Consider the following 19,974-nt stretch of genomic DNA (forward strand, 5'->3'; position numbering starts at 1 on the left):
CTCAGGGGCCCTGGAGCACTGTCAGGGGTCGGGGTGAGGCTGGGACCTGGACTCCTGACTATTGATGGGTAGGGGCTCCAGGTTAATTCCTTATCGATGCAGAATCGTCAGCTCATTAATCACAGAAGAGGTCAGAGCTTGGGGCTACAGAGGGGTTGCAGCCTGTATCCCCCAGTCTAGGGCTGGAACGGCTATAAGCTTGGGTGAAAATATAAGCCCCAAACCTCTGTCCCTTTCTAGTCCCTTGAAGTGAGCCAGGGACCAAAAATGGAACCACCATCTCAGTCCCCTGTGGCTTCTGTTCTCCATCCTAGTGACCAACAGCCTGGTATAGTTAACTGCCCAGATCAAACAAACAGTAGGAACCCCCTTTAACCAAAGTGGACCCTCAAGTCAGGGAACTGAGGCTGGGCAGCCAGCACTGGAGATGGAGCTCTGTCAAACGGTTATCCCCACGGCTGCCCAGTGCCAGTGAGTGAGCAGCATTCTGGGTACTTGGGCAGGGGCTCAAAGCTGCAGAGGAGTCCTTGTCCACCACAGAAAGCTGTTTTGACAAAACAAGATTTTGCTAAAATTCAAGACCTCAGAATATCTTTATGACTCCAGACTCCTCTCCACACATTCTCACACAGCAGGCCCACCCTCCGTCTTCCCAAATCTCAGACACACCTGTCTCCTCTGGGATGCCCACAATGAATATTATAGAATCAGGTCCAGTTGGCAGCTCATGTCCCTCTCTGCACCCAGATGACAAATCACCCTGGTTGGAGTCCAGCGAAGGCCCTTCACAGGCCCAGGCCCAGCTTGATGGCACCAAATATTCTGAAAGCAAGGATCCTGGGGCCCAAGATTCTAGGGAATGTATGTGGCCCGTTGAGGCAGAGCAGCCCCAGTGATGGCTGAGGGTTTGGAAGAGAAGTGGGCAATGCCCAATCCCCACCGGGCTGGCTCCTTTCGGCTCTCTACTCTCCGCTCTCCCTGCCTTGGACTCAGTGGGTCCTTGATGGCTGGTTACTTCCACCTTGGGGACCATATGCTCTCTAACAGGAGACGTTAACCCAGAGTGAGGGCATGAAACCCACCCTGCTGTGGGATCCTTGAGCACTGTCGCGTGCAGCACTGCCACCTGTTGGCCATGCCTAGGAATGCAGCCATGCAGGCATAGGAACTGGCTGCCACAGTCGTGGGGGAGTCCCAGAGGGCTGAGGCGATGTAGGGAGAGCTTGGCTCTGGAGACAGAGGGTCCATCAGCCCTGAGACTATCAGGGGTCAGCTCCCACCCAGAGCTTTTCCAGCCATCTCCTTCACTGCCGGTCAAACTTTCAAAGCCCATCCCTGCCCCCCAAGTCCCTCGATCACCACAGTAAGCTCATTAAATCAACAAATATTTATTGAATGCCTGCTATGTGCCAGCATTGTGCAGCAGTGACTTGTAGAATGATAGATGATACAGGACTCTAAGGCTGAAGGCACTGCTTCTGCCTACAGAGGATCCAAGTGGGTCTCCCTCGAGGAGATGAAGGAGTTTTTTTCAGGCCAGTGGTTCTGGTTCTGGTCTTTAGGGCTCCTGACTCAGCTTGTCCCAGCTCCCATCTGGCGCTGCTGTCTTCCTGCTCCCCACTCCATCTGCCCATTACACACACATCTTGCAACTTTCCTGGATCTAGCGGCTTCCTGGCAAAGTGTGGTACACCTGGACAGGCCCCCCACCTGTGTATCCTCAGCTCCCCATTTGGCTTCCACATCAGACTCCCTGGCAATGAGAAGCCTGAGTGAACTGCCAAGTGGGATCCACAGGGACGGTACTCCATGCTGTGGGGCTCTGCCCTTCTGGGACCTGGGAGCACAGATCACAGCCCCTGCCCCAGCCTGCCCCTACCCTCTGGCACCTATTCAAGGAATCGGAGATCAACGCTGGGGCTCATCCTCACCCCTACCCCCCACCCCCAGCTTTATTAACCCTTCACAGCCTAAATGCCACAGGGGTCAACAGCCTGACTGTTGCACTTATCCAAACACAACCACTGCTAGGCTTCCGCAGAGACCTGCGCAGGCACTCCTGCCCCTAGAATCCTGGGATAAGCAGACCACCACAGTCCCCAGGACAGAGGCCCATGGAAATTCTCTACCTGGAGGACCATAAAGTCCCAGAGGGCTGCAGGGAGTTGAACCAGAAGAGGACCCCACCCATGGATGTAGGTTATGGGGAGGTGTCAGGCATTTATTTCTGGAGCAGAGGTGAGGTGGGTAGGGCAAGGACCTCAGCACTGGACGCAGCTGCGCATGAAGTTGACACAGAGGCTCGTGTAGTAAGTAGGGTAGTCGCGGAGATGGCTGACGTGTGCAGATGACACAAAGTCCACAGAGTGCACCAGGACCCGGTGCGCCAGGCGTGCCTCCACCATGCGCTCCACGTCCCTGGCCAGGACCACCTCGTCGGCCCTGGAGTAGAGGTAGAGCTCGGGCCAGCGAGAGGCTGCGTCGAGCAGCCTGTCATAGAAGTGGGTGTGGAAGAGGGAAGTGAGCGGCGCCAGCAGGACGTGGAACAGGACTGCCACCAGGGCAAAGGCCATCAGGAGCAGCAGGCGCAGCGCGGCAGGCCGGTGCTCCAGGACGGCTGCCAGCGCCCTCAGAGCCCCCAGCAGGTTGCCGTCGCCAGGACCGCTGTCAAAGATGGTGCCCACCACACGCAGGTGGCAGAAGCGCCGGTGGGTCTGCAGGAGCTCCAGCACGTATCGGTACAGCATGACGCCGGCATTGCTGAAGACGTGGAAGAGCAGGGGCTCCTTCTCAACCTCGTAATCAAAGAGCAGCTCAAGCAGCTTCTGGGCCAAGACACGAAGTGAAGGGATGCCCAGGGACTCGGAGAAGAAGACCATGTGCCAGGGGGCTGTGTATCGGATCACGATGCAGCCCTGAGGAGAGGAGAGAGGCCCTGTCCATCCTCGGGGATGGGGTGGGGAGGTGGGGACCAGCTAAGGTCAGAGGGGTCCAGCAGCTCCAGTTTCCACAGGCCCATAAGCTGGCAGTGCTCTAGGCCCTGCTGGAGTCTGGGCAACAGCTCACCTCTCCTAGACGCAGGAAGGTCCACCAGGCCCATTTGTGGAATAAGCGCTTCATGCTGGCCAAGCCCCCTCAGCCTGGGATGGTATGCGAGGCCTGGAGCCCAGAGCTCACTCTGGAAACATCTGGGCTGACCAGAAGGAAGCTTCCTCACTCGGGTCTGCTCCCTGTCTCCCTCCCACCCCTGACCCTGCACCCTCATCTGCTCAACTCTGGCACATTTAAGGCCTCACTGCTGGGCTACACCCTGCTACAGCGACTCTGCTCTTGCCTGTCCCTACTTCCCAGGGACAAACAGGTATCCCCACAAGACTCAACACCAGAGACAGCCTGCAGGCCCAGCCTTGACCACCAGAGGCCACCCGTGAGCCAGGCCCACATGGCGTCAGTCTCTGGCCACTGCCACCTTCCCACAGGGCCCTGAGAACAGAGGCCATACTCCCAAATGTCTGGTTCCAAGGCCTGGGATCACTCCTCACTCTCCCTGAAATTCCAAATACAGTAAAACTCCATTGTTCCTCAAATTCTAAAATCTTAGCTAAACTCTCTGTAGGCCTCTGTACCCCTCAATGCCTGGGTCAAGTACACCTCAAGGTCTCCACACAGATCCCCTTCTAGGCCAGTTAGAACAGGCAGCCAAAGCCCCCCTGAGTCCTAATCCTCTATCATTAACATGTGCCAGAGACAAAGGGCCCTTTGTCAGGGGAATCTGAGTTAGGCAGGCTCTGGGGTCAGACAGTTCTGGGCTCAATTCCTGGGACCAGCACTAATTAACAGTATGGATGAACAGCAATTTACTTCATTTTTCTGAGTCTGCATTCCCATCTGTAAGTTGGGAATAACATCCATCTCATGGGATTGTGGTGAAAATGAAACGAAAAAACGTTATCTCGAGTGCCCAAAACAGCACTTGGCACAAAGTCCTCAGCTAAGAGCAGCAGTCATTAGTGGTGGTAGGAGTAATAACAAGGAGAAAATTATATGCGCGCAGTACTTGAATGACCCAGAGCCAGAGAGAGATGGTCAGCTGAGGTAACCCTGCCATCAGCCTCCTGACCTTGTCCCCTCCCGCTGACTGTGATCACATGTGCCCCAACTCCTCCTGGCTCTGCTCTCACCAAGACCCTAGCGTACCTAAGCACCCCTCCCAAGACTCTGCAGCGGGAGTCACGGATGCTACCTGGCCCCGCAGATCTGGAAAATTTCACAAAGAGCTCTGCTCCAACTCCCCAGAGGGTGCTTTCCACCCACCCTCAACTTACACACAGCATCGCCCACGAACACAAACATACCCCACACCACCACCACACACACACACACGACCCTTGGGACTAAATACAGCCTTGTCCGCCTCACACCCCACAGATGCAGACACCCATGGCACCCACTGCACACTAGGGCACCCACTGCACCACCTGTGAAGTGCACAAAAAAGCACAGCCACCAACGCACACCCACAGCACACACACCACTGTAGGTGCTACCTTTAGGAGCCCACACACGTGCGTGCGCACACGCCCACACACACTTCTCCCCAGAAGCGTTCCCATGCAGAACTACCTGTTGATACAGGCATAAACTCAGCAGTTCCTGGGAACTCACCATCTCTGAGGGCGCATGTGCCCTCCACCTCCACGTCACCCGTGAGTGCATGCACAGAGCTTGCCTTGTGAACACCCAACACCCCCTGTGAAGGAAGGGCACATACACCAAGCTTCCCTGGGCCTCGCTCTGAGGTTTCCATCTCTGCTGACACCTCCCGAGTCAGATGCTCCTAGAACCACCCCCCTGCACCAAGGACCGGGCTCTCACTGGCTGTCCGATCCCAGTCTCTTCTCTCTCCCCTGAAGCCAACCATCTCTCCATCTCCACACACGCTCGGTCCCAGCCTGATCCATCTGCCCTCACCTCACTCTACTGTATTTCAGTCTCTTCCTCATTCCAGATTCCTGCTCAAACCGATCTCATTAAAAAAAATTAAAGCCTCTGCCTTTCCACCATGTTCCCCTCTAACTCTGTCCCACCCTCTCTTCACCTTCCCAAACTTTGACACCCTCCCTCTCCACCTGGTCCCCTCCCACTGACTCCACTCTGACAGCTGCACTGCTCTTACCACGGTCGCCCACATTCTCCCGAATGGCTAAATCCCATGACACCTTTCGGTCCCCACCGTACTTTCTTTCTGGCAGCATTTGGGATTACGAGCTCTTAGAAACACTCTCTGGTAGCCCTGGCTCTTCAATAAGACAGAAACAGGAAAAAATGGACTGTTCTAGACTTATAAGAGACTTAAGGAACAAAATAACTGATGCAATGGGCGATCCTGGATTGGACCCTGGTTCGGGAAAATCAGCTATAAAGGACACTTTGGCGACTATCAGAGAATCTGAATATGGACTGGAAACTCGATGAGATTAAAATGTATTAACATGGGACAGTGGAGACCATGGTCCAAAAAAAAGCAGGATATAAAATAGTGTATTCAAGAGATCTTATTTAGGTAAAGAAAAGATGCACAAACGGGAAAAAAGCTGAAAGGATATATACTAACGCTCAATAGAGGTGATCTCTAGGGGACAGACTATGACTTTTTATATTCTTTTAAATCATAAAGTATCAGGAGTTTGGGGTTGGAAATTTTTTTTCTCTACCCCCATCTTATCCTCCTGACCAGGGGGTAAAGGCACCCACTCCTTTCCCAGACAACCCCCTGCCAACGAGCGCTGCCACCTCAAGCCCTCTGCCTTCCCTGGGATCAATTCCTCCCTCCACTCCATCACTTTCTCCCATGCCGTCTGCCCCAAGAACATCTTTCCTCTCTCCCTCCACAGTGGTCCATTTCCCTAAGACACTCTTCCTGTGGATTCCATCACATTCCCCTGAGTTTTCTTGTCCATCTGTAGCCACTCCTCCTTTCCATGTGGGACCCTCTTCGTCTTCTGCTCCTTTAAGCTTGGGTTCTGTCCTGGGCCTCTTCTCCTTGCCCTCTACACACTCCCTGGGGGAAATCTCATCCACCCCAGAGCCCACGGCTTCTCTTCTAGTGCTCCTTGTTTCAAAGAACCCAGGATCTGCTGCAGCCGGAAACCTGGCATTACCCAGACCCCTCCCTATACCTGTGCCCACACACAATCTCTCATCCAATGACCACTCTACCTCCTAACAAGCTCTTGATCCATCAACTTCCCTCCACCAGCACCACCAGCCCCAAGGTCCTGACCACCTCAACAAACTCACTTCCCAGCCTCTGGTCCTGGCCCCCACAATCCTTTCCCCACTCGGCAGTGAGGTATTCTCAGAAGCACAAGTCTAACATCACACCCCTGCTTAAGTCCCCTGAGGACCCTCCCAGCCTCATCTCTTCACACTTGCCCTTTCTTTTGTCCTCTGTTCTGGCCACACTCACCTATTCCTAGTCCTCTGCCTGCCCTCAAGGATCTTAGTCTAATGAAGAAGCCAGACAAAACTAGCCTCGCCCAGTAAGTAGAATTCAGAAGCAGCTGAAACTACTTAAGGAATAAGGCAATGCCAGAGGACCAGGCTTGTTGGTTGAGGGGAGGCCTCAAGCTCAGAACTACATCTTTCCTCCAATTCCTCTCCCATTCCAGGGCCACCACACACCTGGGGCCCAGCACAGACGTGGGTCAGTGGAGGGAGGCTGAGAGGAGGGGGCCCCAGCTGGCCCTTCTCCCAGGTGACTGCCATTCCTCCTCAGTGCAGGGCTTCCAGCTGGTGGCTGGGGGTCTGTACTGATGCCTCCCTGCTTCGGGAGGTCTGGGCTGAGGAGGGCAGGGTCAGGCCAGCGGCCAAGGCTGTGAAAGGGGCTTCCCAGATATAACCAGGCCCTCCCAAGGCTCTCTCCAATAACCACAGCCTCTACATCCAACTCTTGGTGCATCCTGAGATGAAGCAAGGAAACCGCAGTCCTGAATCTCTCTTCCAAGAGGCCCTTCTACTCTGGAAACGTGAAGGTGCCATGGTCAGCCCTAAGACAGAAACTCACCTGGTCAGAAAAGGAGAAAGCCCCAGGAGTCCACACTATGCCCAGCACACCCGGCCCAGGTTCCTGCTGCCCAGAGAGGCAGCACTAGCCAACAGAGACTTGAGGTCTGGGCTGACTCCGCAGCTGGGAGCACATCTGGGATGGGCTGTCCACTGTGGGGCTTAGGGAGGAAGGAAGGGGGAGCAGGTCAGGGGGCTGAAGGGGACAGACCAGGCCACAGAGCTGGCTGCAAAGGGTGGATAATCCTGCCCAAGTCCCCATGGGCCCAGCGTCTTCCTCACAGGCTATTCTTGGTGCCATTTCCAGGCCTGCCTGGGCTGACTGGTGGTCAGCCTCCACTGCAGCCCGGAGATGAGGGCAGCCAAAGCTGGGAGAGCCCCGCAGAGCGGCCCCACGCACTGGGCGTCCGCACACCTGCAGTACTCACCCTTTTGTGGTAGATGGCGCTGTATTTGGCCAGGTTCTTGTCCGTGCAGCCACCCCAGCCCAAGAGAATCACCAAAGGCTGTCGAGTCCCCGCCTCCTTCCCGCCTTGGTTGGGGCTGTTCTCTGAAACACAAGCAGGTTAAGACTGTCATCCCTGGAGTTAGGGTTCGGGGTGGGGGTGACTGGCCAATCCAGAGCCAGCGCTACTCGGGCTGCTGGCAGGGGAGCACCAGGTGCCAGGTCCAGACATCCTGCTGGTCCCTGTGCCTCAGGTTCCCAGGGGGCTCCTTCCTCTGTCCTTCACTTCAACTGGCTTTTAGGCTTCTCAGGAGGCACTGCAGGGTAACTGGAAAAACCCACCTGAGGGCCCCTTTCTTTGGTGACTCAAAGACAGCCCAGGTGAGAAAAGTGAATAAATACTTCCGCCATGCAATTTCACCTTCTAATCCAGGGATCTGCAAACTACAAGCCATGGGCCAAATTCGACCCATGATCTGTTTTCATATGACCTTCAAACTAAAACTAAAAATGTTTTTTACATTTTAAAATGATTTTTTAAAAAATCAAAAGAAGATTTTATGATGTGAATTGCATGAGCAGATGGAAGAAGAGGGCTTTAAAAGGAGAAATGGGGGACTTCCCTGGTGCCGCAGTGGTTAAGAATCCGCCTGCCAATGCAGGGGACACGGGTTCGAGCTCTGATCCGGGAAGATCCCACATGCCACGGAGCAACTAAGCCCATGCGCCACAACTACTGAGCCTGCGCTCTAGAGCCCGCGAGCCACAACTACTGAGCCCGTGCGTCACAACTACTGAGCCTGTGCACTAAAGCCCACAAGCCACAACTACTGAGCCCCGTGCACCACAACTACTGAAGCCCGCATGCATAGAGCCCATGCTCTGCAACAAGAGAAGCCACCACAATGAGAAGCCCACACACCGCAACAGAGTAGCCCACATTCGCCGCAACTAGAGAAAGCCCACACACAGCAACGAAGACCCAGCGCAGCCAAAAATAAATAAATAAAATAATTATTAAAAAAAAAAAAGGAGAAATGGATAAGGCAGTATAAGCAGGGAAGTGAAGCAGACAGACTCTGGCGGCCACTACCAAACCACCCACCCTGTCCTGACAGAGAAGAATAACAGCCGGTATTTACTGAGGTTTAACCCTCACAACAACAATACGAGTAATATTATTACAGATGAGGAAACTGAGGCACAGAGTGGTTAAGTTACTTGCCTAAGGTCACACAGGAAGTGTAGAGCTGGGAATCTGGTCCCTGCTCCCCATCCTAGCTAAGTCACTTGAGACCTTCTGTGCCACCAGCCCCATCCACAACTAGAAGCTCATCTCCTTCAGTGACGTGCCAAGGCACAAGCCACAAGCTGCTTCTGAAGGCCTCCCTGCAACCTTGTCGGTCAGACCTCCTCTCATTTCCCCTGCCAAGTGAGTACCCACCCTCCTTGGGGCGATTTCTGTGCACGGACTGTCTGTTGCTAGTTATCTGCCCTTCTGAAAGGACCGGGGTGTACCCTTCCAAGGATCAAGCCACTTGGCTATGCTCAGCTGCCACCCTAAGATTTATGGATGCTGGTGGTGACCTGGCAACAGTAAATTTCAAGGCTAGTTAAGAGGATGGTAAATATAAATCACTAACCTTTGGACAAAAGGAAGACAACAATTTCCTGTGGAAATTAATGTGATTGAAAAGTTCAGTGTTCCTGCTCTCCAGCAGTGGCAACTCCGGCCTTTGGAGATTAACTGCCTGCACCCATGGGGATGCCAGACTGAGTTGCAACTCAGCCTGGACCAGGAGCTCCCAGCACCTCATTCCCTTGCTGACCCCTGCCAGCTGTCCCAGGCTCCCCTGACACTGGCCTCAGCCTCTGATAAGAGAGATGGTCCCACAGCTCTAACCAGGCCACTCTAAATATTCTCACCACCTTTCTTGGCCTGGTGGCCTCCTGTCCTTGGCCAGGGCAGCTCTTCGCCTACACTGGCCTTTCTGGTGGAGAGGCTCTATCTGGGCCTCACTGAGGCCCCGGCCCAACCCTGCTGGCAATGACTACCCGTAAAGCTCAGGCTGCAGCAGCCTCATGCGTGGTAATCAACAGCTACAGTTTGGATCTGCCTTTGACCCTCTGAGGTCCAGCAGCTGGATTTCTGAGACTCGCTCCAGGGAGGCTCCCTAACCTCTGTGCAGCTGTCTGAGCATGGGCTCCCCTCCCCCAGCCTATGGGGCTCCCCTCCAGGTACCACCACCAAGACACCAGCAAAGGGTTTGGGGGTTTATCTCAAATAGAGAGAAGGCAGCCAGGGGCGGTCACATCCCCTGGTGGCCGCCCTTACCAGCAGTGGTGGGGCATTCCCAGTCCGGGAAGGTTCAGACACTTCTGCCAGGCCTCTGAGCTGCCCCTCACCCCACAGCTGGGCTCTATAACTCCACTTTGCTCCACTGCAGGTTTTGCCGGCACCCTTGGCTTCACCAACTCAGGCAGAAATGACTCTTCACCAGACACACGTCTCCACGAAGAAACTCAGAATACGGACACCCTGGACACACTGCCTCTTCGCAGAGCCCAAGCTTTCCATAACATTCCTAAAAGGAGGGAATCTGTCCTTCTACTCCAGCCAGGCATTTGAGGCCGCCCCCCTGAAGCACAAGGTGCTCCTCCTACCCACAGGCATCTCCCACTCCCCCGACACAGTCTCTTCCCAGGGCCCCCTCTCCATGCCCATTCCTAACTCAGAGCCTTTGTCATGATCTCCTCCCACTGGAGCCACGCTGCCCATTCTGATTCTAGACGTGGAGCACTATAAACCAGAAAAGTCCAAGGTGCTCCGGGAACATGGCTGAGAGAGTGACGGTGACCAGGAAAGGCCTCCCACAGGAAGACACGCTTGCTGTGCTGGCCTTGACGGACCGTAGGAGCATGCCAGGTGGAGAAAGGGCATGAGCAGGGGCAGGGGACGATGGAGAGGTTACAGTTGCTCTGGGGCACAGCAAGCAGTCCTAGGAGGCTAGAAGCCTGGAAGAGGGAGCAGCAGTGGGCAGGAGAGCTGCCAAGTGTGGGACTGGGGCCCAATCCTGCAAGGCCCCCAAGCCATGCTTAGGAGTCAGGATTTTATCCGGAGCAGTGGAGAGCGAATGAAGATTCTGGAACTGGGGGAGTGGCATGATGCAGTCTGTATTGATTAATGACTTGCACAATTACTCGTATAATGTCTGTCTCCCCTCAGCCAGTAGGCTCTGTGAAGGCAGGAACTGGGTTTGTTGCATTCAGCGCCATATTCCCGGTGCCCAGCAGTGTAGCTGGCCCGTCTAGGCACTCAGCAGAAACATGCTGAATGAATGAACACGTGGCTGCAAATTGAAGGATAGATCCAAGGAGAAAGAGCTGGCATTCTTCTTGTTACCCATTGCCCTTTCCAGAGTAATAAAAGTAATAGCTATGGCTATTGTTATTTATTGCCACATCCAGATCATGATTCCTCCATTCTCTGTAAAAGCCCCTGCTCCTTTTATGCTCCTTCCACTGGTCATCCCCCTCTCCCCCTCCCACTGCTGACATCTCCTGGCCTCTGGCCACTGCCCCTCAAGCACTGAAGACTCGGGCACTGGCTCTGTCTCCCACTTCTACACCAGGACTTACCACAGCCCTGCACAGGCAATCAAACCCACCTTGGTCCTAAACCATCACAAACCTCTCTGAATTCCACATCTCCTTTAGCTCCTACCTCCCCCTCTTTCCCATCACCAAGAAAAACAATAACAATAACAGCAAAAAGAGAATTGTGTCAGGCACTATTCGAAGCACTTTATATATCAACTCATTTAATCCTCACAACAATCGTACGAACAAGGTACTGTTATTATTCTCATTTTACTGATTAAAAACTAAGCCACAGAGATAGTAAATAATTGTTCAAGGTTACACAACTAATAAGCAGTGAAGCTGGAATCCAAACCCAGGTGGTCTGACTCAGAGACCAGCTCATCACCACTACCCCAGGAGGCCCCCTGGGTAAAAAAAACAAGTCTTAACCAAATCTCTTTCCACTCAGCTCCAAACCCGTACACATGGCTGCCTCTTTATAGCAACAGATCCAACACCAACCTCTTCCACCTGCTCCTCCTCAGGGACTGGCCATCGCAGTCAGAACCTCAGCATACGCTGCCTCATTTTGTCCCTCGACCACCCGAGGAGTTAGCTGCTATTGCTATCCCTATTTTACAGATAAGAAAACTAAAACACAGAGAGGGTAAGTCTTTTTCCCCAAAAACACACAGCCAGGAAGTGGCACAGCCAGCATCCATCTCTGGACCACCATGCCACACTACCCCCCGCCTCCAGGACCTTGCACATGCGCCTCACTCCCCAGCCCTGGAGGCTGATGCTCCATGTTATGCTTTGCTAATGCCCATGCCACCTGCTGAGTCAGCTCACTGTTGACATCCAAGAAGCCCCCCTTGATGCCCTCCCCAGACCCTTCATCACTAGACTGGGTTAGATGCCCCTCCTCTGTATTGTCACAGCACCACCATCACCATGCCACTGTACTTATCCACTGCACCGAAAGGGCCCATTAAGAACAGGTCATGTTACTACTGTAACACGCAAGGCAAGAGTTGGCAAATGCCTGAACCAGAGCAGTGGGGGACAGGTAGGAAGGGGGAAGGAAATGATAGGGAGAAGAGAATCACAACAATTTTGGAACATGTATTAAAAGCCTCAAAACACATGCACTCTTTGACTTAGTAATTCTACTCCTATGAAAGAAAAATGTTTAATCATATGGAAATAGTCTGTAATACATTAAGCAGATCATAGACATAAATGTAAGAGCTAAAACTATAAAACTCTTAGAAGAAAATGTAAGAGTAAATCTTTGTGACCTTGGATTAGGGAATGGTTTCTTAGACATGACTAAAAGTACAAGGAATAAAAGAAAAAATAGACTTCATCAGAATTGAAAACTTTTGAACATCAAAGGACACCATCAAAAAGTGAAGAAACCAGACTTCCCTGGTAGCGCAGTGATTAAGAATCCACCTGCCAATGCAGGGGACACAGGTTCGAGCCCTGGTATGGGAAGATTCCCACATGCCGCAGAACAACTAAGCCCGTGCGCCACAATTACTAAGCCTGCTCTCCAGAGCCCGAGTGCCACAACTACTGAAGCCCACGCACCTAGAGCCCGTGCTCCACAACACGAGAAGCCGCTGCAATGAGAAGCCCACGCACCCCAATGAAGAGTAGCCTCCGCTCACCACAACTAGAGAAAGCCCACGCGCAGCAACAAAGACCCAATGCAGCCTAAATAAATAAATAAATTTATTTTTGTTTTAAATGAAGAAACACACAGAATGGGAGAAAATTTTTGCAAATCATATATCTGATAAGGGGTTTGTATCCAGGATACATAAAAAAACTCTCACAATTCAAAAATAAAAAGACAAATAACCCAACTTTACAATAGGCAAAGGATTTGAAGACATTTCTCCAAATAAGATGTACAAACGGCCAATAAGATCATGAAAAGGTGCTCAACATCACAGTCATTAGGGAAATGAAAATCAAAACCACGAGACAGCACATTATACCCACTAGGATGGCTATAATAAAAAGTCAGATAATACCAAGTGTTGATGAGGATGTGGAGCATTCAGAACCCTCATACACTGCTGGTGAGAATGCAAAAAGGTGCATCTACTTTAGAAAGCAGTTTGGAAGTTCCTCAAATAAAATTAAACATTGAGTTTCCATATGACCCAGCACTTCCACTCCTAGGTATATACCCAAGAGAACTGAAAACATATGTCCACACAAAAACCTGTACACAAATGTTCACTGCAGCATCATTCACGATAGCCAAAAAGTAGAAACAATCCAAATGCCTATCACCTGTAAATGGATGAACAAAATGTGGTATATCCATTCAATGGAATATTATTTGGTCATAAAAAGAAATGAAGTACTGCTAAAACATGGATGAACCTTGAAAACATATGCTAAGTTAAAGAAGTCAGACACAAAGACCATATATTGCATGATTCCATTTATATGAAATGTCCAGAATAGGGAAGTCCACACGGTAGAAAGTAGATTAGTGGCTGCCAGGAGCTGGAGGGAGGGGGAAGTGGGCAGAGACTGCTAATGGTTCAGGGCTTCTTTTGGAGGTGATGAAAATGCTCTGAAATTAGATAGTGGTGACAGTTGCACAATTCTGTAAATATACTAAAAACCAATGAATTGCACATTTTAAAAGGGTGAATTTTATGGTACGTGAATTGTATCTCAATAATGTTATTATTTTAAGAATTAACAGTAACACATTAAGTGAAAAAGCAAGTTGCAAAGAAGTATGTACAACAGAATACCTATATACATACATACACACATACCTACACATACTTATGCATAGAAAAAAATACATCAAATATTAATAGCAATTATTTCTGGGATCAGAGGCAATTTCTTTTTCATGATTTTTTTTTTCTACTCACTTTCTAAAATCCATATGTATCACTTTTGCAATGAGAGCTAAAATATTATTTTTTAAAAAAGGGTCGGGGGGGTGCTTCCCTGGTGGCGCAGTGGTTGAGAATCTGCCTGCCAATGCAGGGGACACGGCTTCGAGCCCTGGTCTGGGAAGATCCCACATGCCGCGGAGCAGCTAGGCCCGTGAGCCACAATTACTGAGCCTGCACGTCTGGAGCCTGTGCTCCGCAACAAGAGAGGCCACAACAGTGAGAGGCCCGTGCACCGCGATGAAGAGTGGCCCCCACTTGCCGCAACTAGAGAAAGCCCTCGCACAGAAACGAAGACCCAACACAGCCATAAATAAACTAATTAATTTTAAAAAAAAAAAGGTGGGGGGAGGTGTCCTGCAGAGTCAACAGCACTTGAGAAGTCAAAGAGATCACGGATACCCAGAAGCCCCTTGGCGAGGCAGAAGTATTCTTTTCAACCCTGGCACTTCTTCAGTACCCCACAAAACAATTTAATCTCACGGACTCTCTGTCCTCTGGACTTTTCTCAACAAACAACACTGACACCAATAATACAAGAATTACAGATACATACTATATTGTACAACAGTTCAAGTCATAAAACTAAAGCATAAATTGGATTGTGTATATCCCAGGGGCATATGGGGAAGACAAAGGAAAGGGCTGACAAGGCATAAGAATCTGTGGAACAATATGTGCTTTTCTTCTGCAAGCCAGAACGAAAATACAAAGAACCTATGTTTTCTTCTTGAAATACAAGGAATAAAAGGATCCTCAATTTCCTCTACTCCCAAGAAATACTTTCTAGAGTCTCACAGTTCCTATATTTAAACCAAATTACTTCATTTTAAATTTACTTTTTTTTTTTTGGAGTAACAGCATAGGAGAGTAGCATGGTATCTAGGAGTGCATACTGTATAAAACCATACCTGGGTTCAAATCTCTGGTTCTGCCACCAATAACTATGAAACAGACCTTGAGCTAGTTCTCTAAGCTTCAATTTCCTTATCTGTGAAATGGGGATAATAATACATAGGACTGAATAAGATAGTGACTACTGAGGGCTTAGCATGTTACCCTGGCACAAAGAAAGAGTTCAATGAATTGAAGTTATTATTACTTCATGAGGAATGCATGCTCACTGTAGAAAAAGCAGAAAATGAATATCTCATAAAATTGGAATCATACTGCTTTTGTAATCTGCTTTCTTCAATTTAGCAATATATTGTGAACATCTCTCCCTGTCGGTTTATATATCTCTACACCATTCTTTTTAGTGGCTGCAGAGCAGCTATAGAATATTTCATAATTTATGGTGGCCAAGCTCCCATTATTGGACATGATGTTGTTTCCAATCTTTTGCTGTTATAAAAATACTTTAATGGACACCTCTTTCTTCCTGCATGTCCTTAATTGTTTCCTAGAAATGGAACTGTATTCAGTCAGTACTTCCTGATGGCAACTGAAATCTGCATGCACAGGCTTTGGAGTGAGGCTCCCAAGTTGGAATCTGGGATAACCTGGGGCAAGATACTTCACCTCCCCTGAGCTTCTGTTCCTCATCTGTAAGACAGGATAAGAGTACTCCCTACTTCACAAGGTGGTCGTGAGAAGTAATAAAATCATAAGAGGGGTTCCTGGCAGGCCTGGGATGTGAGCCAGGCATGGTCAACAATGTAAGTGCAACAGAAACCACAGAGACCTCAGGCAAAGGAGGCCAGCAAAGGGTCCTTCACGTCTGGAGCTCAGATCCAGGGCCTAGCACGGTGCCTGGTATAAAGCAGACAAATTAGGAAGGGTTTTTATTAATGCATGAAAGAAAAGACACCGTGATTAAAAAAATAAACAAAACTCCCCTGTTTAAAAAAGAAAAGCACCTACGGGGTCCCCACAGACAAGAAGAGGGTCTAGTCCCAACCCTTCACCCGGGGCTTTGAGGCCTCTCTGGTATGACAGCTCTTGAGATTTTCTCTCCGGCTCCTGAAAGCACCTGGCGGCCTGCTGCCAGGGCCCTGCTCTCTCGGGCCACTCTCAGTCCCCCCAGCGCCCCTAGTTCTGCACTTCCTGCTGCTCCCCATCTACTTGTCAGCCCTCCCGCAGCTCCAGGTCCAGCTTGGGCCACTCTACTACAGGAAGGCAGCCGACCCCTGGGGCCCACCATGGTGGTCCGGACTGTGGTCCACCCCAGACTCTTTCCCCGGTGCCAGGGAAAACTTCCTGGGGGTCAAGACGAAGTCTACATTTCTTTGACCCGGGCAGGCGCTCAGCAGAAGAGCAGACTGACAATTAAGCCTGGGCCTACAATACGCCTATCACTTCCCTTCTCTGTGACCCCCCCTGGAAGGCTTTCTTTGTACCCTAAGAGTGAGCCCCTTGTCCCAGCCTCATTAATTCTGTGAATCAATTATTTCTAAAAAATGTTTACTGAACATGACAGCAACAGGGTGCCTTTAAGAAGGCCTGCTGGCCTGCCAGTGAGCCGCAGAGGGGCCCCAGGGCAGGACTTGGCTGACCGTTCTCTGGCTGGGAGGAGGGGCAGCACAGCCCTGGCCTGGGATGGCAGAGCAACTTGGGCGGGGCCCAAGTGCTGCCAAACGACTCCCTTCAGCTCATTTGGCACTTCATCCTTGCCAGGCTCTGGCAACACTGAGCAAAACCCTCCAACAACACGACAGAGATCCCTGCTGTGGCAGCCCTGAGAACAGAACCTTCCCCAAGGAAATGAGATGAGAATACCCGATTCTCACTTAGGAGGGTGAGGGGATCACTGGTCAAAGAGGAGTGGGTGGGATGGGGGGAAATGCTGGGTCAAGGGATCAGCTTCAGCAAAGGACCAGGCAGACGACCCTCATTCGGCCCAGACAGCCACAGATACTTGCTGGTGGGAATCCCAGCAGAAGGACCCTGGGCTCTGAACGACCCCAGATCTGTAGCTGCCTTCCAGCTAATTGATGTGCCAGCAGAAGCTGCTCGCCTCTCTATCAACTCACAGCAGTGCTGGGCTCTGTGGCTCTGATGCTCAATTATGGGGGAAAAGCAATTCCAGAAACCGAATATGACTGTCCTACACACTTCTCCACCGTTAAACAATAATTGCAAAAGAGAGACAATCTCTGGACCCCCAAAGATTGTCTGTGAAGCCCTGTCAGCCTGGAGGGGAGCTCTCTGCAGACAGGAAGAAAACAGAATCAGGGGATCACAGTGCTGTCACTTCCTTCTGAGGGCCATACAGCCTTGAGTTCAGCTCTGGGCTATGCACTTTGAGAGGGAAAGGAATGAGAAACCAAAGCCAGTGCAGAGGAGCAATCAGAAGGAGGAGGCTATTAGAACCACACCAGAGGAGGAACAGCTGAAGGCCCTGGAGGTATTTCTCTTGGAGAAGAGAGATGAGCTGTCCTCTTGCAAAGAGAGGAAGAGAGACTACCTTGCTCTGTGTTGCACCCACCACAACATCCTAGCCCTGCAGTTACCACGTCTTTGTGAAACCACCTGCTTCTAAGCCCTGAGCCCTCCCCAGAACCACAGCTCCTTGAAGGAGTCTGTGTGTGAGTCACTTCTGAGGCACCAGCAACTAACCCATGGCCAGGACACAGCAAATGCTGAACTGAAAGCAGAAATGACAGGAAGGCCTATTGTGGCTCAAGAAAGGGAAGTGCTTTCTAACAATCCCAGTTGCCTCCAACAGGCCAGGATATTTGGGAGGAAGCATCCTGTCAGGGAAGGGTCTGGTGGCAACAGCATTCTCTCATGCCAGGAGAAGGATGCAAGACAAAGTGGCCCCCTGAGATTTCTTCCAATTCTAGGACCCAGCTCCCTGAAGCAGGGAGGGGAGCCGCAAGGGGAGGAAATATACCAACAGAGCACCTGCTCCATGCCAGGCACACACATCCAGTCACTACCTTGTTAACCCTCACAATAGGGAATCTGAGGCTCAGAGAGGTTCAATAACTTGCCAAAGCCATAGAACAGCAGGAGGTAGAACTGAAATGCAAACCAAGACCACCAGGTTGCCCACGTGGGATGAGGGAGAACTTCTGCCCTCCTGGCCATGCAGAAGGCAGCTCCAGCTCTTTGCAGCTGAAGGTTCTCCAAGGGCAATATTATTAACTGGCTTTATCTCCCACTGATGCCAAAACTTTTCAAAAGCATTTTTACATCTATAAGCCTAAGAGCCCTCGGCCAACAGAGGGCTCTAGAGAAATACAGCTGGTCTGGAGCCATCTGTTCTGGGGGAGCCTAGGGGTTGCACTCCCCTCGTAGACCCCACCCCAGGAACACAAGATGCTATGGGAGGGGTCTGGGAAGGCTCTCCTGAAAGAGGTAACATCTGAGCGAAGCCTTAAATGATGAACTAGGCAAGCGAGGGGGCAGTGTGGGGCAGCAGAGGGAAAGGGCATTCCAGACAGAAGAAATGGAGGGAGCACAGGCAGAGAAGCAAGAAGTGTGTGGAGAATCACAAGCAGTTTGGGGTTGCTAGAACATAAAACTCAAATTGAACAGTGGAAGGACACAGTGATCAAAGAGGTAAGCAGGGTCTGCTAAATTATGGAGGACTTTGAATGCCAGGCTAAGGAATCTGGATTTGATTTATCCTGAGGGCAATAAGGAGCCACTGAAGGGTTTTATGTAGAACAGTGATAAGATCAAAGCTTTGCACTGGGAAGACGGTTGTGGTAGCAACAGAAGAGGCTGAGCAGCAGCTGGAGGTGTGAAGACGATGTGGAGTAACGCAGGCAAGACATGCAGCTCAGGCTGGGGTGTATGTCAAGGCTCCTCTACCATGATTCCCAATCAGGGCCAAACTTTCCATTCTCTGGGCCCCCAATCCCACTCACACTGCCAGGGATCCAGACCTGCTCTACAGGCTACTAATTTTGTGGAGCCTCCCACACACCTTTCTGTAATGATACGACTGTAGAGAGGAAAACAAAGCTAATTATTAAACTCACTCTGTGCCAAGCATTATGCTGGGTCCTTTACACAATCTCAGTTGTGCAACCAACAACCCTAGGAGGGAGGTTACTATTGGTACCCCAGCTGTGCAGATGAGGAAACCGAAGTTCAGAGCTGGAAGCCTGCCAAAGGTCATCCAGCTACTAAAGGGAGGAGTCAGGATTTGAGCAGACTGCTATTTCACGGCAGAGACGGCTCTGTAACCACTGCCAAGGAGAGTGCAGAGAACGGAGGGATGAATGTTCTGTGTCCTGGGCTTCTACATGGGCCCCAAGGAAAATAGTGGATGAAATATAATGGGTGGGACCCCGAACCACAACTGCCGAAGAAAGGCTAGCAGTGGGAAGCCCGACCCCAAACAAAGGAATCAGGAGGGCCTTCAGCTACCAGGAGAGAAGTGAAGGTACGGGCCTCAGTACTCCGACTAAAGAGACAGAAAAAAGGGCCCCAACCTGCGGGGTTAGGGGTCAGGTAGACGCCGGGAAGGGGCGGGGCTCGGACACCAAGAGCACTCTGGGGGAGGGGCTTACTAGGGGGCGGGGCTCTCTGGACCCGACCAAGTCTCGGACCTGCGGTGAGGGGGGGGCCCCCCACCGTGAGGGGGTGGGCCGCGAGAGGACAGGGCCGCAAGAGGGGCGGGGCCACAGCTGCGCTTGCGACCCACAGACTCCTTAGGTCACCTCCCCACGACTGGACCCAACCCTCGTTCCATACCCTGGCTCCGGCAGGGCTGATCCGGGATCTCGATGGTGTAGTCCAGCTGGGCCGAGGCCATGATGAAGGCGCCGGCCCTCAGCTCAGGCCTCCGGCCGGAACTCTCGCTCACGTTCCCGCACCTCACCCGGGGGCCTCCTGGGCACCGCCCAATCACCACCCACCTCCCTCGACGCTACCCAATCCCTGAGCCGCGCTCTGTGACCTCACCCCTTAGCAACCACCAAGTCTCTCTCGGGGCCTCTCGCAGCACCCTGCTAGCTCGGCCCTAGCAACCATGCCCCGCCCCAGTCTATC

General features: G+C 51.5%; 2 protein-coding genes across 4 annotated transcripts in view; one reads left to right on the forward strand and one right to left on the reverse strand.

The window, feature by feature from the left end:
• Positions 1-1,372: 1,372 nt before the first annotated feature.
• On the reverse strand, positions 1,373-19,841 carry TMEM53 (transmembrane protein 53). 2 transcript variants are annotated; one of them, XM_059921367.1, is made up of 3 exons: positions 19,678-19,841; positions 7,494-7,615; positions 1,373-2,915 (listed from the first exon to the last, which is right to left on the reverse strand). In XM_059921367.1, the coding sequence occupies exons 1-3, from the start codon at positions 19,736-19,738 to the stop codon at positions 2,262-2,264; spliced, it is 837 nt and encodes a 278-aa protein (XP_059777350.1). In that variant the 5' UTR covers positions 19,739-19,841; the 3' UTR covers positions 1,373-2,261. The 2 variants fall into 2 exon arrangements, with proteins under 2 accessions (XP_059777350.1, XP_059777359.1); XM_059921376.1 differs by lacking the exon at positions 19,678-19,841 and adding an exon at positions 7,067-7,226 and having other exon boundaries at positions 7,494-7,583.
• ARMH1 (armadillo like helical domain containing 1) overlaps positions 19,346-19,974 on the forward strand; it is a 54,797-nt gene continuing 54,168 nt past the window's right edge. For both annotated transcript variants that reach the window (XM_059921270.1, XM_059921330.1), the window contains exon 1: positions 19,346-19,366. The gene's annotated coding sequence lies outside the window, so the exon portion shown is untranslated. The remainder of the gene's footprint in view (positions 19,367-19,974) is intronic.

Source organism: Balaenoptera ricei, chromosome 1 (assembly GCF_028023285.1).
Source record: "Balaenoptera ricei isolate mBalRic1 chromosome 1, mBalRic1.hap2, whole genome shotgun sequence".
Taxonomy (NCBI): Eukaryota; Metazoa; Chordata; class Mammalia; order Artiodactyla; family Balaenopteridae; genus Balaenoptera; species Balaenoptera ricei.

What these genes read in the sequence shown, in the direction of transcription:
- TMEM53 (XM_059921367.1), bottom strand. Translation starts at nt 19,738, where the DNA reads ATGGCCTCGGCCCAGCTGGACTACACCATCGAGATCCCGGATCAGCCC. An exon ending in TCAGCCCTGCCGGAGCCAGG is followed by an intron (nt 7,616 to 19,677) that starts GTATGGAACGAG and finishes CTTGTGTTTCAG; the next exon opens with AGAACAGCCCCAACCAAGGC. An exon ending in GCGCCATCTACCACAAAAGG is followed by an intron (nt 2,916 to 7,493) that starts GTGAGTACTGCA and finishes TCCTCTCCTCAG; the next exon opens with GGCTGCATCGTGATCCGATA.